A 17351-nucleotide genomic window follows, 5' to 3' on the forward strand; every position below is an offset into this window, starting at 1 on the left:
CTAGCAGCTTTTAAGCTTTCCTCTTTTTCTTTGGTTTTCTACAGTTCTACCATGATGACTCTAGGTGTGCAGTTAAGATGCTTGAATTTGTTAGGGCTGAGACTAAGGTAAAGTGAATGAGGTGCTTGCCTTGGGTACACAACTTAATGGGCATCAAAAAAACTCAGTAATCAAGATAAAGAATATTTTTAAAATTAGAATTACTGCAAAAGTGCATGATAAATATCAAAATGTTAAAGACAAAATATAACAGAGCTGGGATTAAGGTGAGGCAGGTGAGGCCAAGACATGCAAATGTAGGGTTGGATCCTGTCTTTATTAAACATTTGGATATTTTGTTGGTTATAAAGTCATCCTACTTAAAGTGGGATGGAACTACACAGGGGCATGAATACACGGAGGTGAGAGAGAATCATTTGGGGACATGTTAAAGCCTGGTAATCACAGTAACAAAATATATAATTATATTGGGAAAAAAGGGGAAATAGGGGTGTATGTGTGTGTCTGGTCGGCTGGTGGCAGAAATGAGAGTTAAACTTTCATCTTCCATGGTGGGAAGTCAATAAGTAATGCTGCCAAACAGAAAAACCAAGAAGTAATATTAGCATGTGCTATGGTCCCCTCCAAAACTGATGTTAAAATTTACTTGCTATTGTGACAGAATTAGGAAGTGGAACCTTCAAGAAGTGATGAGAGCCCTCATGAATAGATTAATGCCATTATCACAGGAACAGGTTAGTTATTGCAGGAGTGGGCTCCTGATAAAGGGATGAAGTTTGGCACCCATCCTTTCTCTGTCTGGAGTGCTTACTTGCTTTCCATCTTCCACCATGATGCAGAATGAAGACCCTCACCAGCTGCTGGTGCCATGCTCTTGGACTTCCCAGTCTCCAGAACCATTAGCCAAATAAACTTCTTTACATTATAAATTACCCAGTCTCAGGAATTCTGTTATAGCAGCAAAAAACAGACTAAGACAGAATGTTATTCAGAAATATGGAGATAAATACTAAAAACAAAAATGGATAAAAGATTCAAAAGTGATTCCTTCTGGGGAAGGGGAAATGGGGAAGAACAAAGCAGGGGCGTGGGACTGATAAATATCTAAATGTTGTAGAACTAGTTGACTCTTTAAACTATGTGCACATGTGACTAATAAACTTAAAATAAGTTGCTATGGTTTGAATGTACCCCCAAGCTCATGTTGGAACTTAACCCTCAATGTGGTGGTGGAAGGTGGAGCCTTTAAGAGGTGATTGGATCTCCAGGACTGTGCCCATTGATGGATTAATCCATTCACGGTTTAATGGGCTGTCATGGGCATGGTTCTGATGGCTTTAAAAGGAGAGCAAGTGAGAAAGTTAACTCTCTTGCTCAGCCCGTTCTCACCATGTGGCACCCTGGTCACCTTGGGACCCTATAGAGAGTTCCCACCCAGAAGAAGGCCCTCACCAGATTTATTTCCTGGACCATAGACTTCCCAGCCTCCAAAACTATAAGAAATAAATTTCATTTCTTTATAAATAACCCAGTTTCAGGTATTCTGTTAAAAACAACAGAAATGGACTCATTTATAAGTGTATGAACATTTGACATATCATAAAAAAAAAGACTCTGAGGTAATCATCATGGGGAAGACAGAAGTTTATTGAATTTCATTATGTGGATGTTATGATTCAGTATTATTTTTACTTTGAATTACATATGGGGGTGGGTGCCAGAATTGTCTCAATGGCAGGGCCTCTAACAACCTTACTGAGCTTGCTCATTTTCCAGGATTGCTACTCCATCTCATGAAACCCTCACAACTACATAGAAAGCCATGAAATATCATGACAGATGAGGGAAACTGAGACTCAGAAAGGGAGAGTAAGCAGTCGGAACTAGTCTTTCTATAGTTGAAAGCAGCATTGGAGTAGACTGGGTACCAGATCCTTCTGCCAGAGAGACCAGGACACTTGTGTTAGCTCCCTATACTGAACATGCACACTGGTTTCCTCTGGCCAAATCTCCACTTTTGCTGCCTACTTCTGGTTTGACTTGCATCACCATTTGAAGTTGGTGAGTGTAGCTTCTCCCTGACATATGAGGGTACTTCAAGATTCCATGACTAAATTCAGACTTTCTGAGTCTCAGAAAGGGAGAACAACCAGTCAAAGCTAGTCTTTCCATAGTTAGTAGATAGGATTGGAGTAGACTGGGTGCCAGATCCTTCTGCCAGGAAGACCAGTGTTCATACTGGGCTGCAGTAAATAAAAATTCCATGTTGAATTCAGGCTGTTTCTGCCTCAACCATCCATGGCTCTTGCTCTTGCCTTTTCTGGGCTGAACTGCAGGTCCACATATCTAGGCAGCCCAGGGGCTGGCCTTCAAATGCCCTGAAGTGCTACCCTATTACTTCGGGGAAGGCTGATACTGCTAAATTTGGAAGGATCGGAGACTCATCTTGTTTGAGACAAGAAAGAGATTTCCCTCCCTGCCCACAAGTTGAGTTCCACCTGGAAAGTTCTGTCCCTGTCTAGGTGGGGTCTTTGCACCTTCCCCCACCCTGCCACCCCCACCTTGCCCACATTCAGTGTTGTAGCCTTGATTCTTGAAATGTAGTTGGGATCATATATCCCGGTGGGGAATATCTCGGGTTTCTGCCTCTCTCATGTTGCTCAAAGCCTGCTTGTTTCACTCGGGGAAATTGGACAGCCTTATCACTCAAAGCAGTCTTATCATTCAAATGTACATTCCTCAGGAGCCCTCCATGTCTTATCTCTCTCTACTTATATGCCTAGTTAGTGTTCTGACACCCAAAACTGTTTGATTAAGACAAAGTGCTACTGCAGTGACCTAACTGGTTAACTATTTCCTGCCCTCAAGATGTGGCTACATGGCTGGGCTAGAATTCCTTTTCCAAAAGACTGGAACCTCTCCAGAGGGAGGTGCTAAGCTTTGTGCATGCTGCTAGTGACGAACCAAGAGTCTGGCTGACTGAATGACCCCTAAGTTTGGGAGGGAGTAAATGAGGGGGGAGGGAGCAGACAAAGGACAATGATTAGAATCTGCAGTAAGGGCTGCAGTTTCCAGGAAGGCCCCACCTCTAGGCATTGTCTCAGCAACAAAGCTTAGACCACAGATGAGACCAACTTTCTTCCCTACCCCTTTCTCCTTTCTTTCCTTCCCTCCCACTTGCACTCTCCTACAGATCACTGGAAGGAACAATAGAACAATGTTTTTCCTTCAAGTGTCCCCTGCTCCCCCCTAGTTCAACCTGACTAACCAAAGTGTAAGGTCATCCTCTGGAGTTTTTGAGACTTAGCCATGAAACTTGCTTTCTCAGAAAGTTTGAGGGAGTGAGATTTCCAGGACAGCTGTCTCCCTCTTATTTTGTGGGAGTTGATCTTCAGGGGCTCCCCTGTGGGGATGGGGATATTACAACTGGGGTTTGCTGAGAGATCCGAGCCTTCAGAGCTATAGACTTAACATCTGTTCTACTTTGAGCCCTGAGAAAAGCCCTGAGTGATTCCAAATTGTTCCTAACCTTCGTTCCTGTCTATCCCTGAATGATCCCTCTGTGAAATCAGAGTCAGGGTGTTCAGTGAAAAGAGCATGGGCTCTGGGTTCAGGCAGACTTAGGTTCAAATTCTGATCCACTACTTTCTAATATCATCTAATAGCAGACCCTGAGCCTCCCCTTGGACCCAGAGTTCTGTCCCTCAGTTATGGGTGGCTGTCTGTCTGCAGAGGGTCTTGTTGCTTGGTGCTGTTGCTTCCTCCTGGTCTTGAAGCAATCTCCAGTCTAACCCTTCTCATACTGTGTACTTGGAACAATGATAAATATGAGTATTGTTAAAGTTAATTTTCAAAATGGCAGTGTGAAGTTAATGCAATTATTCCCATTTTACAGCTGAGACCGAAACTTACTGAGATAATGCACAAAATCACACAACTTTTAAATGGAACCCACATCTTCACGGCTTGAAAGAAGGCAACACAGCAGAAAGGAAAGAGAAAACCTTTGGATTTAGATACCTGAGCTCAGTTCTTGGCTCTTTTCTGGCTGCAGGACCTCATATAACTCCTTTAAGCTTTCTCAGCTTCACTTTCCTCATCTGTCGAATGAAGAGAAATGTTCTGTAGCAGTGTTCTGAGAATGAAATGAATCAGTGTATATAAAATGCCTGTCTCATAGCACCAAGAAGCATTAGATTTCACCACCAGCCCCTTCGTCATCCCACCAGGCTCAGTTATCCTCTTCTCATATTTTGCTGTTCCTAGACCAATGGGGAAATCAGGCAGGAACACAAATAACTCACAGAAGAGAGAAAGCAGTAAGTTCTGTATGAGCATACAAGCTTTTCTAGAGTGACCAAGCAGGACTTCATGGGGACAGTAATACTAAATCTGGACCTGACATGTTTCAATGGGTTTCAAGAAATGGAAAATAGATGGGAGGAGCCCAGGATTCCACATCTGGTAGCTGGACAGGGCATAGAGTGGAGTGATGGAAGTTAAGTATTCCGAAGGCTAAAGGGTTATGGTGTGTTTAGTAGTGTTATTCAGGCCATGCCTATGTGCTAGGTTCCAGGCTAGGCCTGGGCCACAGTACTTAGGCTCACGCTCCAGCCTCAAAGAGGCTGGACCCAGCCCTTCCCCACTCAGCTCCCCATGGCCATCTGGTGGCCATCAGGAGCCCAGGCCCAGCTGGAGAAGCTAACAGTGGGGCAGCTTTCATCATCCCTTTAGAAGGGACGGTGGGGAGTGCTGGGGAGCCTACGGACAAGCCTCCTCCCATCCCACAGAAAAGTTGGCATGAGAGAGAAAGGCCCAATATCTCCTTCGGCTCCTCAGACCAGCTGGGATTCTATTTTTAACCAGCACTGTCGTAGGTTGACAGCTTGGAACGCCTTCTCCCTCCTTTTCTTCCTTCTTCCTCCCTCTTGCAGCCCAGAACCTTTTAAAAACGATGGATAGGAGCAAGCTGAGCACTGGTAAACAGATGACCCACTCTCCTTTCTCACTCTCCTTTGCTTCATCTCGCCTTTCTTCAGGGTAGTTAGTGGGTGGACTCTAGAGGCGTTCTGGCTGTGAAGCCGATGAGGCTTAAATTTCAGGGCTCTTCACTTGCACAAGCACTGGAGGGTCAGGCCCTGGTCAGGGTCCTAGAAATTTCATATCTGTAATTTTTTATGCTTTTTATTCGAAAAGCCCATCCAGTTTTATAAATGTCAGGTCCCACAAAACTTGGATCTCCATCTAATGGTCATGGCTTCTTCCCCATCTCCAGCTCAGTGTCTACAACACTGTAGTACAGAAGCTGTCCAGGATGACAACCAAGAGAATACACACAGCCCCACCTAGCTTCAGACCAGGGGCTTTCTTGGCAGGGTTGTGCACAGGAGTGGGTGGTACTAGGAGGGGCCTAACAGGGAGGGTACTCCACAAAATCCAGTGCTGCATCACCTGTCCCAAAAAAGTCCAGAAAGAAAGTCAGGAGGAAGCCAAGTCATTTATTATTTCTTAAAGAGGATGGGTGAGGAAGGAGGGGCAGGGCTGCAGTCCTTAACCAGAAAGGGATGAAGGAAGTCTTTAGTGTAAAACAGCCTGTTGGTCAGGGAGATGTGAGATTAGGCCTGTTGGTATTTTCAGTGCTGGTTGGGGAAGGGCATTGTGAGGTCAAACTGGGATAGCACAGAGCATCCCAGGAGTCAGTCCTGTGCCAGGCTCCACAGACCCTAAAAGAATCAGTGCCATTAAAGTATGTGTATGAGGGGCAGGTCAGCCTTTGTCGGGTTCCCACTGTGTAGGGATAGTTCACTACCAGGGATGCTGTGTCTGTGTCTGTCCGAAGTCAGTGGTATGTTTCTATGGGTGGGGCTCTGTCCTACATCAGCAGTGTGCCTCCTTTCCTTTGTAGAACAACGTTCTTGTTTTCTGTGTGTCAGGTAAGCTACCTTTTTCTGTGTGTTCAGGTTAGTCCGTGCTCTTAGCTGTCAGTCTTGTGTTAGTTGTGGTCTACCTTCTTGTGCGACAGGTTGGGTCCCTGTTTGTAGATATCGCCTGTCCTGCCTCAGCCCCCACTCACCCTCTGCCCCTCAGCCGGGCCCCAGTGTGCTGATGGTGGTGTAGCTCAGCCTGGACAGTGAAGCAATGGAGGGGGTGGGAGGGTCCTCCTCTGGAAGAGGCCTGGGGCGAGCTCGTGGAGGCCGTGGACAGCAGCGGGCGCACGTGTCCAGGCAGGCCTGGCGAAAGCGCCGGTGCATGAAGCAGTAGACCAGAGGGTTGACACAGGCCGAGGCATAGCTCAGCAAGTGAATGAAGGAGATCGGGGCACCGGAGAGTGCGCGGTGTGCACCTGGGCCATCAAAGGCGCGCCACGTGTTGGCGCTGTACACTGGCAGCCAACACAGGAAAAAGAGCACAACGATTACCAGCAACATTCGCACCACGCGCTTCTTAGCCAGCAGCTTGGCCTGGGTGGGCCGGGGGCCGGGGCCTAGCACAGGAGTGGGGGCCGTCAGCGCCGACAGCTCCAGCGCGGGCCGGGAAAGACGTGGAAGTTGCACGTAGCAGCCGTCGCTGTCCTCACCACTCAGGCCAGTCTCGGGCCGGCAACGCCCATTCTGCTGGACAGGACCTGAACACAGAGGGCAGGTGATGAGAGCAGAGGCAGTCCTCCCAACCTCCAGCTCAACCCCCAGCTGACCTCACTTCCCAGACTTAACCCGGTTTCCAGCCTCCTTCTCATGCTCCTTTCAGACCCACCTACTTTAGGTCCCACCTTCTTCCCAAAGCTCCGCCCCTGCTGGATTTCCCCACCTGCTGTGGCCCCACCTTGGCTTCGGACCCGGCTTTGGCTCTCGCTGTCACTGTCACCGTCAAAGCGAAGTCCTAAGTAAAGCTCGCGGGAGATAAGCCCATAGGCCACGGCCATAACTACACCCGGGACGAAGAACAAGAGCAGGAGCAGCAGTACCGACCTGGAGACAGAATACAGACCAATCACGCGAGTCTCTGTCCAGCTACAAACACAGACGGAGGAAGAGCCAAGGACTAATGTTTCTAGCGGTATGGCCAGAATCCTACTCCTTCTAGCGGCCGTGCCAGGAGACAGCGCGAGTCCAGCTACAAACACAGACGGAGGAAGAGCCAAGGACTAATGTTTCTAGCGGTATGGCCAGGTATGTCAGGTAGGAGTAGGATTTTGGGGTGCCACTGGGAAGGGCTAGAAAACTTGGGAGGGGCCCCGAATTGGAATCCCAAGGTGATAGGTGCGGAGTGGGAATTGGTGTGGTAATTCTTGGAGCAGCTGGAGGAAGGTTCTGGGGAATGGTGCTAAGCACCTGGTGGAGATGGATAAGGGCATTCCTAGAACTAGGTCATGGGCACTCTCACCAAGTCTGGCTGACCCGTGCACTGGGCCAGCGATGCACACACTGCAGCACACGGGGCCCCACTGGTTGCACGACGGTGTACACAGGGTAGGGCACCATGAGCAGTCCGGACAGCAGCCACGTGGCTACGATCACACGAGCCGCGTGGGAGCGAGTCTGCCACACACGCGCCTGCAGTGGTCGACAGATGGCGCTGTACCGTTCCAGGGCGATGGCTACGAGACTTAGCGTGGACACACTCACAGACACCCCTAAGCAAGGGAAGAGCAAGGGGTCACCTGGGAAACTGGCACTACACACTCACCAGTGTGTCTTCCTCAACCCCCACCGAGAAAGCCCCCTACATCCAGCAGGACTTTTGGAGGAGAAAGGGATAAGGGGAGCCTGGTGGTTATCTCACCCACCCATGAGGTAGGAAATCGCCTTGCAGATGACTGTGCCAAAGATGAATGTGCCCATGAGATTGGGCAGGAGGGTGAAGGGCATGCAAGCCACAGCCAGCAGGAGGTCGCTGACTGCCAGTGAGAGCAGGAAGGCATTGGTGACAGTCCTCAGGCGGCGGCTCAGTCCCAGCACCACGATGATGAGCACATTTCCTCCAACACTCATCAAAAAGATCACTGCATACAGGGTGACTCTAACGGCCAGCTCCAGTTCTGGACAGGAAAAGGGAGAGGTGGCAGTAGAGGATTTGGTGCTGACTTAGCCAGATCCCTTATCCCACTTATCCCTAACCCTCACTACTCAGTCAGATCCTTATATCCCAAGAACACTCCCTCCCATCCCTAACACACCCAGCAAGGACCTACTCAGTAAATGTTGAACTTGAATCCTTTACCCTTCTAACCCCTCAAGGCTTCAATTGGCCTAACTCTATCCTTCCTTAAGAAAGCCTGTCTCTTCTTAAGGTTTGTTCCAAATCCTTCCTTCTCTTTGCAGCTAAACTTCTTGAAAGAATTATTGGTACCTTCCCACTCTCTCTTCAGTCCACTACAGTCCAATGCTCTGTACCCCATGATTGTTTGGACACTTCTTCCCCAGGTCACTAATCTTTAACTGCCAAGTCCAAAGGTCCCTTCTTGGCTTATTCTATTTGACTTCCCTGTAGTATTTGACACTGTTGACCACCCCATTACCTTTTGAACCATGTCTGATCATGTACTTTATTTTCTAAACAAAAACAAAGGCAAAACAAACAAACAAAACCCTTCACTTACTCTCTACTGTCTGCAACCCCTTAGCAATGTCATCAGGATCCTCCAGGAACTGTCTTCTTCTTCCCACCTCCTCCCTGCACTGCAACCACTTAACTCACTGGATGACTCAGTTTCTTGAATGCATCATATGCACTCGTGACTCTCTTTATGCTCAAGTTGGTTTCTCAGCCTTGAATACTCTTTCACCAATCCCCCGCCCCCTTTCATCACTAACTTGCTTTCTGCATCTGGTGAATTCCTGTTCATCCCCTATCTGTCAAGACTCAGATGGACTGCCACCTCTTCCGTAAGGCCTTTCAGGATACCTCATTTGATATTAATCTCCCCTTCGTCTGACCCATGCATGTTCCTTACACATCTATTAGAACTCTTTTGACTTTCTGCCTTATATTTTAATTACCTCCAATCACTCATTCTCATTCAACAGACATGTACAGGGACTTCCTTTGTGCCAGGCACTGGAGAAAAAGAGATGAATGTGAGTATGACAAAGTCCCTGCCTGAGTATGACCAACATCTAGAGCTCACAGTGGAGAGGGAAACTGAGATACATAAACAGATAACTGCCACACCATATGATAAGGGTGAGGTTCAGGGATGCACAAGATGCTGTGGGAGCTCACAGAAGGGCACCTAGTGTTGCTGGGTGAGACAAAAGGCTGGGAGACTGACTCCATTCACTTGTGTCATTGTCTATTGGGAGATTAATTTCATCTTTGTACTTCCATATCGCAGCCCAGCAGGCCTAGACAAAATCAAATTGACTTGAACTGGACCGAATCACCTGCACCCATGGCCTCAGCATGAGGGAGGTTGGAGCTTGAAGGGAGAGAGGGCAGGGGTAGAAACTTCAGGATGGTGGTGAAGAAAGGGCCCAGAGGTGTGGCCCTCTCTTCTACAGCCCTATCTGGTACATTGGCTGACTCTTGTCTTAGCTCTCAAATTGAACTGTTTTCTCAAAACAATAATCAACTTATTTAGAAATTGTTGTAGACATAAAGTAAGTGTTATTTATAAGAAATCCCCAAACTGAACTCAGAAGTAACATTACTTACTCAGGACCACACACCTATTAAGGGGCTGAATCAGAACAGAAGCCAAGGCTCTGGATCCCTAAAATGCTTTGCCTCCTACTGCTCTCTTGCTCCTTTGTCATTCATCATACTGCCTCCTTCTTTTCCCAATCACATCTTAATCTAAATGCCTTTCTGCCTCTCTGTACTTTATCATGACATTCTCATTGCATTATTATGTCAAATTCTCTGTCTTCCCCACTATACTATGAGCTTCTTAAGAACAGGGGTAAGGTCTCTCTTGTTCTCCAGTGCATGCCTAGCACTTAGCATAATGTCCGGCACATGTGAGGCAGTCAACATGTGCTTGTTAATGAGACTTGAATAAGTCTGTCTTTCAATACAGAAATGTACCTGCTTTCCCCCTTCTTATCCATCTCTCATCTCTATAAAGGTGCTCCATCATGCCCACGCCTCTCTGCCACAGTCTTTTTGGAGACACATGTTGGAGGGTCCTTGGGGAATAAGTGACAAGCTGAGATTTCTGATACATTACTGTTGCTACTCTATACAAACAAATCTGTGTCTCCTTTAGAACCTAGGCCCCTCTCTGTAGGGAGGGATTATGGGAGGCTTATTGTGACAAATATGAGGGGTGTGTATGTGTGTATGTGTGTGTGTGTAGGGGGAAATAAAGAACCTTTGGGAAGGTGATCTCTGTCAGAGAGGTCCTTGGACCCAGAAAAAAGAGTTGGTGTCTATCTTGTACTCTCTGTGTCTCCTCCAAGTCCTCCTTCCTCCCACCCTTACTCCCGGCCCCTTGAACCTCTTTAGTTCCATTATCTTTCTTACATCCTCCTCTGGACATCTCTCTTCAACTAATTCTTGATGCAATTACCATTCCTCAAGTTGGCTCAGCTCTCTGAAGTGTGAAAAGCCCATTTCTCATTAATTCATCCAGCTGATGCGTCCCATGTGTGTGCCCTTGAGCTTGGCTAACTGTGCTGAGTGATAAGGATGAGGCTAGGCCTCCCCCTTATGAAGTTCCCACTCTGCCTGGGGACTCCTCAAAACTAGAGGACAAAGTCCCAGTAAAAATGACCAGCAATTGTATAGCACTTTGCTATTTTTACTGAGCATTCCTAGCTATTATCTTTTTCCTAGCCACCACTCTCTAGGTCTTGCTATCAAATGGTTAGGAGATGTGAAAAATTCTAATTAAAAGCAATCTTAAAGTCAGGGCTTTGGGAAGAAGGAGAGGGATGAGTAAGTGGAGCACAGGGAATTTTTAGGTCAGTGAAATTATTCTGTATGACACTACAGTGGTGGATACATATCATTATACATTTGTCAAAACCCATAGAACTGTACAACACAAAAAGTGAACCCTAATGTAAACTAGACTTCAGTTAATAATGTATCAGTGTTGGTTCATCAATTGTAGCAAATGCACCACACTAATGCAAGATATTAATAATAGGGTAAACTGTGTGTGTGTGTGTGTGTGTGTGTGTGTGGGAACACTGTACTTTCTGCTCAATTTTTCTGCAAACTAAAACTGTTCTACGAATAGTCAATTAGTCAATTAGTTTAAAAAAATCACACACACAAAATAAACCATAATTAAGACTCGTGTGTGTGTGTGTGTGTGTGTGTGTGTGTGTGCATATGCATCCACATGTGTTGGGGTGGTGGAATACGAGTGACCACAGTAGATTCAGTGACTAGGAACTTAAGGCAGGAGTGGAATCATGGGAGATGGTACCTCCTGGTGTACAGCCACTAGTGTCTTGATAGTCTAGTCTATCTGTGGGAATCAGTTGCTTGGGGACAAGAGGAGAGCAGAAATCAGAGTAGGAGACTCAGAAGACGGGGACAGTTCAGCTTTTCTTCTGAGTTCTAGAGGATCTGCATTCATGCTGTCTAGATAATGGCAGAGAAGTAGGAGCATAAAAACTTGAGACAATGTGACATAAAATAAAAACTGGGCTTTTGTAAGAATGTACTGCACAGAACATTGAAACTGCTGCTACCTCAAATTCTACTTTCCACCAGGGTGTTGAATCTGGTCACCCATGCACACAGACATCAAAGTAATACTCATGTTTTTGTAGTGAGCATGGATAGCATGCAACTGACTCTGGGTAATAGCTGGGTGAATGAATGGAGGACATCTAAGTGTCAGCAGATACTGAGGGAGCAGAAGTAATACGGAAGGGTTTGTAGGTAATATCAGAGTGAGCATTGGGTAATAATATCTGGGTGGGTGGAAGTAACTCATTTCTGTGGGCAATATCCAGAGAAGGGTGGCATCTACATATCTATAGGTAATATGTGATTGAGGGTGGTTACATTTAAGTTTAGGTAATATCTGAGTAAGTGTTGTAACTTTTGAATGAGCAAGGATAATATCCAAGTCTCTGTAGATAATATTGCATTTTGTAGGGAACACCTTCAGGAAGCATGAGTTATGTTCAGAGGTCTGTGTGTGCATGGGGAATATACAAGTGATGACAGTAATAGCTTAGTGTGCAGAGGTAATATCCAAGTATGTGTGGGAAGTATAGATGTAAGATATCAAGGTAACATGCTAAGTTAAGCTAAGATGTTAATCTTGATAGAGTAAAATAACTGAGCACCTGAGTGAACACAGCTAATATCTGAGTCTTTGCAGGTAATATCTGAATGTGTGAGAGTAATATATGTGATTTTATGTGTAATATCTGGAGAAAGGTTACTTTAGTGAACATGGGGGATATCTGATTGTGTGTGGATAATATTAAAATGAAAGTGAGTAGCGTTTGATGGATGGGTAACATCTAAGAGACTGGGGCAACATTAAAGTGAGTGTAGATAACATCTGTCTTTCTGTGGGCAGCATCTGAGTAAACATGGAAATACTCCAGGCTGCATGGATTACATGAGAATAAAGTGGTAACATTAACATTTCTATTGGTAACATTGGAGTGAGCCTGGGTAACATATGCCTCTGAGGGATAGTATCTGAGTGAGTGTGGCTGACAGGGTCTCTGTGTGTAATGTCTGCTGCCTGGGTAACGTCCAAATGTATGTCAGCAGCAACATCCAGGTAAGTGAGGCCCAGTCTTGCACCTGTTCTGAATTGCTCCACATGCTGCTTCCTCAGGGCCCTTGCTCTGTTAACTATCCCTTTTCTCACCTGCACCTTCAACCTTCCTCTTTCTTGGCCTATTTCTCATCAAAATTTTTAAAATGCTTGTCTTTACTACACATACACACACGACAAAACTACACAAACACACACCCTTCCTGAAACCCATGCTATTTCTGGCACTATCCTGTTTTTCTGTGTGTCTCTCTCTCCCTGCCAAACTTCTTCAAAGTTTTGTCTACACACCCTGGTTCACTTCTCACAACCCCCTCCTCCACCAGTCCAATCTTCAACCTACTGTACGAGGGCACTTCAAAGAGTTCATGGCATGATTTGTATTATATTTTAATTGTATTTTTTATGAACTTTTTGAGGTACCCTCATACAGTCAGGCCTCAATACCCACAACTTTTCCTAAGGACTTCGTTATTGAATCCAAAGGATGCTGTTCTGACTGTTCTGTCCTCATCTGACTTACATAGGCAGCATTTGACATCACTTACTCCACCCTGCTTGATACTCTCTTTTTCCTTGCTTTTTGGAAGGACACAGCTTCTGGCTGATGGTTTCATCTGAATATCCTTCATGGACTCTCCTTCCTCTCTCTGTCTTTTAAATATTGGTCTTTTGCAGGATCCTGTCCTTGGACCTTTTTTCTTCTCATTCTCCACAATCTTTGTATGATTTTGTCTATCCTGTGAGTCTCCTCTAGACAAACGCCTTTCAAGTTTATGTTTCTACCTTTCAGACCTCTCCCATAATTTCCAGACCTCTGGATTCAATAGCTTACTGGGCAACACCACCACCTGCATATAAACTTAGTGGGTTCCAAACTGAATTTAAAATCTCCTCTTTCAAATCCGTTTTTGCTCCTTTGTTATTGATCTCATTGTATAGCACCAACATCCATTCAATTGTCTAAGCCAGAAACCTGGATATCATCCCTTGACCTCTTCCACTCTCTCCATTTCTGATCGGTTGCCAAGTTCTGTTGATTCCACTTCCAGAAGTGGCTCTCACATCAATCTACTTCCCTCCATCCCCACTGCCAGTACCTTAGTCTAAGCTAGCATCATCTTTCACTTGGACCAGTGTAATATAATAGCCACCTACATGTCCTCTTGCCTTCCATCTCATGTCCTCCAATCCATCCTCCACACTACAGAAGCAATCCTGGCAGTACCACTGAATCTTTCAGTAGTTCCCATTGTCCTTAGGATAAAATCCACACTCCTTAGCCAGGACTATAAGGTCTCTAGCCTGAGTGATTACTATTCCCCTTTTATGGTATATGTTTTAGCCGCTCAGAAACGATGTCACACAGAACAAAATTTCATGATTTAAACATCCTGCCCCTCACTTGGGATGCCTTTTGCATCTTCTGTCCCTTCATTTGGCTGGCTCTCCATCAACTTTTTGAGTTCAGTTTGTACCTCATCTCCTTAGGAGGCCGAGCTTAACTCCCACTGCTAGGCTAGACCAGAGCTGCTCCTCTGGTGGTGTTCCTACTATCTCCCCCTATCAAGGCACTTCTCCTTTGTAAGCAATTCCCTGCGTACTTGTCTGTCGCCCCCACTGGCTCTAAGCTCCACGAAGTAGGAATTTTGTCAATTTTGTTTAACTTACATTCCCGCTGTCTAGTACAATCTCTGGTTCAATAAATATTTGCTGAATGAAAGAATCTAAGTGAAAGTGTGTAATCCTGGGCTGAGAAAGCATGAATTATTTTGAGGGGTAAATAAATACTTGGACTACAATTTATTCCAACTTTCCCTTCTTGACTTTAGAATAGTTTCCTTCTGCCTAACACTGTTTCCTCTCCTAGAATCCTACTCCTTCCTTTTATGTCTACTGAACTCTAACTTGAAGACCCAGCTCCAGGTTCTATCCTCTGTGAAGTTCTTGGACCCTATCTCCTATGGGTGCCCACAGTTTACACCCTCTTGTGGGACTTCCATGATGACTGATTCTTCCATTGGCTTGTCTCCTCTCTACATTTGACTATAGATGGATGAGGGTGCAGACTGGGTCTAGTTCATCCCTGTGTGCCCAGCACCTAGCCTAGGGACTACAATAGCAGGTGTTCAGTAAACACTGAAGGAAAGGAAGGGTGCAAGAAGGGAAATATATGTGTGTGTGTGTGTGTGTGTATATATATATTTGTATTGTGTATGTGTGTGTGGAGAGAGAGCAAGAGAGTGAGCGAGCGAGCGAGCGAGCGAGCGAGAGAGAGAGAGAGAGAGAGATATGAGGGCAGTGAAAGTCATTTTGAGGACTGAGTGATTGGAAGCAGTCTGAAGGGGTGGGGTGGGGAGAGAAGATAATGACACAAAGGGATGGGGTAATGAATGAAGGAGGCAGCCAGGCTCTAGGAGGGGGAGACCTGAAGAGAGGCAGGGTGGAGAGAGGGCTTGGAGACATTGCTTGGAGAGAGAGAAAGAGAGATGGCACAAAGCCTTGAGAACAAGTCCAACTCGGGAGGCAGAGGGGTTTGAGGATGAGTGAGATGGAGACAGGTGGCTCTAACCAGTTTCCCCTGGTGTTCATGAAATTCAGATTTGAGGATCTTTTTTAGGAAGGCTGGGGGTGGGGGTGAGGGGCACAGGAGATTATAACTCTAACTTCCTTTTCAGAGGAACTCCCTCCTTCCAGAGTACTCCCTCCTCAATCAGCCCCTTTCTTTTCCTAATCTCGCCTGCCTTCCTTCTTTCCTTTCCCTATTGTGGCTCCATGAACTGGATGTAAAAGGAAAAGAGGTCTGGAAGTGTTGGCAAGAGGAGGTCCTTGCCTCGGGACAGTCTAGGAGGGGGCTGTGCTTTGGGTTAACCAGGAGCTCTAGGTGTGACCAGGGTGTGAAGGGGTTCTGAGCAGGTGGTGTGAAGCTGTGATGGAGTTATAAGAGCTGTGGGAGCTGAATGTGTGAGGGGGAGCTGTTTGGGGGCTGAGGGGATACTAGGAGGGGGAATAGTGTGGGCGTCTGAGGAGGCAGTGTAGAGAGGTCTTGGGGGGCCTCTGTTAGTGTAACGGGGCGCAGTGAGAAGGAGCTTGTTCAGGGGGCTTTGGGAGGTACCTACCTCGTGTCCCGGCTCCGCGGATGCGAGGGGACTCGCAGCTGAGGTTGCCAGTACTGCTGCTGTTGAGGAAGGGGCCACCCGCGCGGCACAGGGACGCCCCCGGCCCAGGTCCGGATCCCTGCACGCTCCGGTTCAGCTTCAGGAGCTCCATCGGTCCCGCCGAGCCCGCTGCCTCACTCAGCTCGGCCCGGCGGGCTCCCGCCACGGCTCCACCTGCCCGCTCCGAGATTCCTGCTCAGGCTCCCGCCCCCACCTCCCGCCCGCCTGGTCCCCGCCCCCAACCCCGGCCTCTGCGGCTCCACTCCCGCTCCGCTCGCCCCGCCTAGGCTCGATGCCTCCCCGGCTCTGATCTGCCTCTGTCCCACTGGGTGACTCTCCGCCCCCTCCCCAGCTCGGGAGTTCCCCCCTCCCCGTCCCGGGTGCTGTCCTCCAGGTTCGCCCCCTTCCCTAATCTCTCCCGTCTTTTCTTAGAGCCTTCTCTCTTGCCCACCCCTCTTTCCCACCGCCTCCGACTCCGCGGAATTCTTGGGGAGGGGAGAGAGATTGTGGGTGTTAGCTGTGTCGGGGGAGGTTGCGGGGGGAGAAAGGATAAGAGGGATGGGATAGGGTGTGGCTACCGCGGGGTCCAGCATCCTTCTCTGGTGGGTCAGAGGACCTGGAGGTGGCATTGGAGACCCCGCTGCTGCGCAGATGCTCTAGCCTGCGCCTAGCACCACGGTTACCGTACTGTGCCGCAGTGGCATCAGTGGCCGTGACACTGTTGCTACCATAGTTCTCTGCAGCTCCTAGCCGCAGGACTGAGGTAACCTCTGCATCTGGTCCCGCATCCTCCATCTCCTTTCTCAGGCCCAACACCCAGGCTTCCACCCAATGCTCCCAAAGAATCCTAAGCAGTGGGGAGAAGAGGGAAGTCGGGGGAGGTTGGCATTTGTTCCCAGGGGAGCGACGGCAGGGGAAAGGGCTGCCTGAAGGAAGAGTCTGACTTGGGTTTTGAGGGCAGTCAGGGGTGGTAGTGAGAACTAGCCAGGATAAACCGCGGTGGGGTGAGAGTGGGGTATGATTCCAGTCCCCTCCCAGCGCAGGCAGCACAGGGAAGGAGGCGGCTGGCCCTCTCCGCGGTCTCCAGGCAGCGCCCATCCCCACCCGACACGCTGACGTTCCCTGTTTGCTCTCAGCGCAGGTGGAACCGCTTATGTAGGGTGTCAGGTTCCCACGAGAGGGGGCCGGAAGGGGGCTGGGTCACTGGGGACAGTGGGAACAAAGCCAAACGGTGGGTGTGCAGGACTGACGTGGATTCAGTTCTTTGGGACAGTACTTGCCTGTACTGTTTCAGCCCTGTTCCCTATCCATTCTCCTATAATTCCAGAGAAACTCCAATATGACCTGAAATTCCATCTTCTGGCCCCCGGCAGCAGCTGTAAGAGGTGGAGGCATCGGCGGAAGAAAACATTAGAATGAGGATGGGATCTGGATTTATGGGGAATTCAGAGAGCACCTAACTAACCAATCTTTGGGGAGGACCTTTTCCAGCCAGC

At 47.7% G+C, this 17351-nt stretch overlaps 1 protein-coding gene across 3 annotated transcripts; it reads right to left on the minus strand.

Annotated features, from left to right (window-relative positions):
• Window positions 1-5478: 5478 nt before the first annotated feature.
• Window positions 5479-16079, minus strand: CCKBR (cholecystokinin B receptor). Of its 3 annotated transcripts, XM_008573702.1 has the most exons (6): window positions 15817-15899; window positions 9000-9057; window positions 7787-8038; window positions 7384-7633; window positions 6823-6968; window positions 5479-6625 (listed from the first exon to the last, which is right to left on the minus strand). In XM_008573702.1, the coding sequence occupies exons 3-6, from the start codon at window positions 7989-7991 to the stop codon at window positions 6084-6086; spliced, it is 1143 nt and encodes a 380-aa protein (XP_008571924.1). In that variant the 5' UTR covers window positions 7992-8038; window positions 9000-9057; window positions 15817-15899; the 3' UTR covers window positions 5479-6083. The 3 variants fall into 3 exon arrangements, with proteins under 3 accessions (XP_008571924.1, XP_008571922.1, XP_008571923.1); XM_008573700.1 differs by lacking the exon at window positions 9000-9057 and having other exon boundaries at window positions 15817-16079; XM_008573701.1 differs by lacking the exons at window positions 9000-9057; window positions 15817-15899 and adding an exon at window positions 10027-10085.
• Window positions 16080-17351: the final 1272 nt, after the last annotated feature.

This window comes from Galeopterus variegatus, unplaced genomic scaffold (genome assembly GCF_000696425.1).
Source record: "Galeopterus variegatus unplaced genomic scaffold, G_variegatus-3.0.2 Scaffold956, whole genome shotgun sequence".
In the NCBI taxonomy this organism is placed as follows: domain Eukaryota; kingdom Metazoa; phylum Chordata; class Mammalia; order Dermoptera; family Cynocephalidae; genus Galeopterus; species Galeopterus variegatus.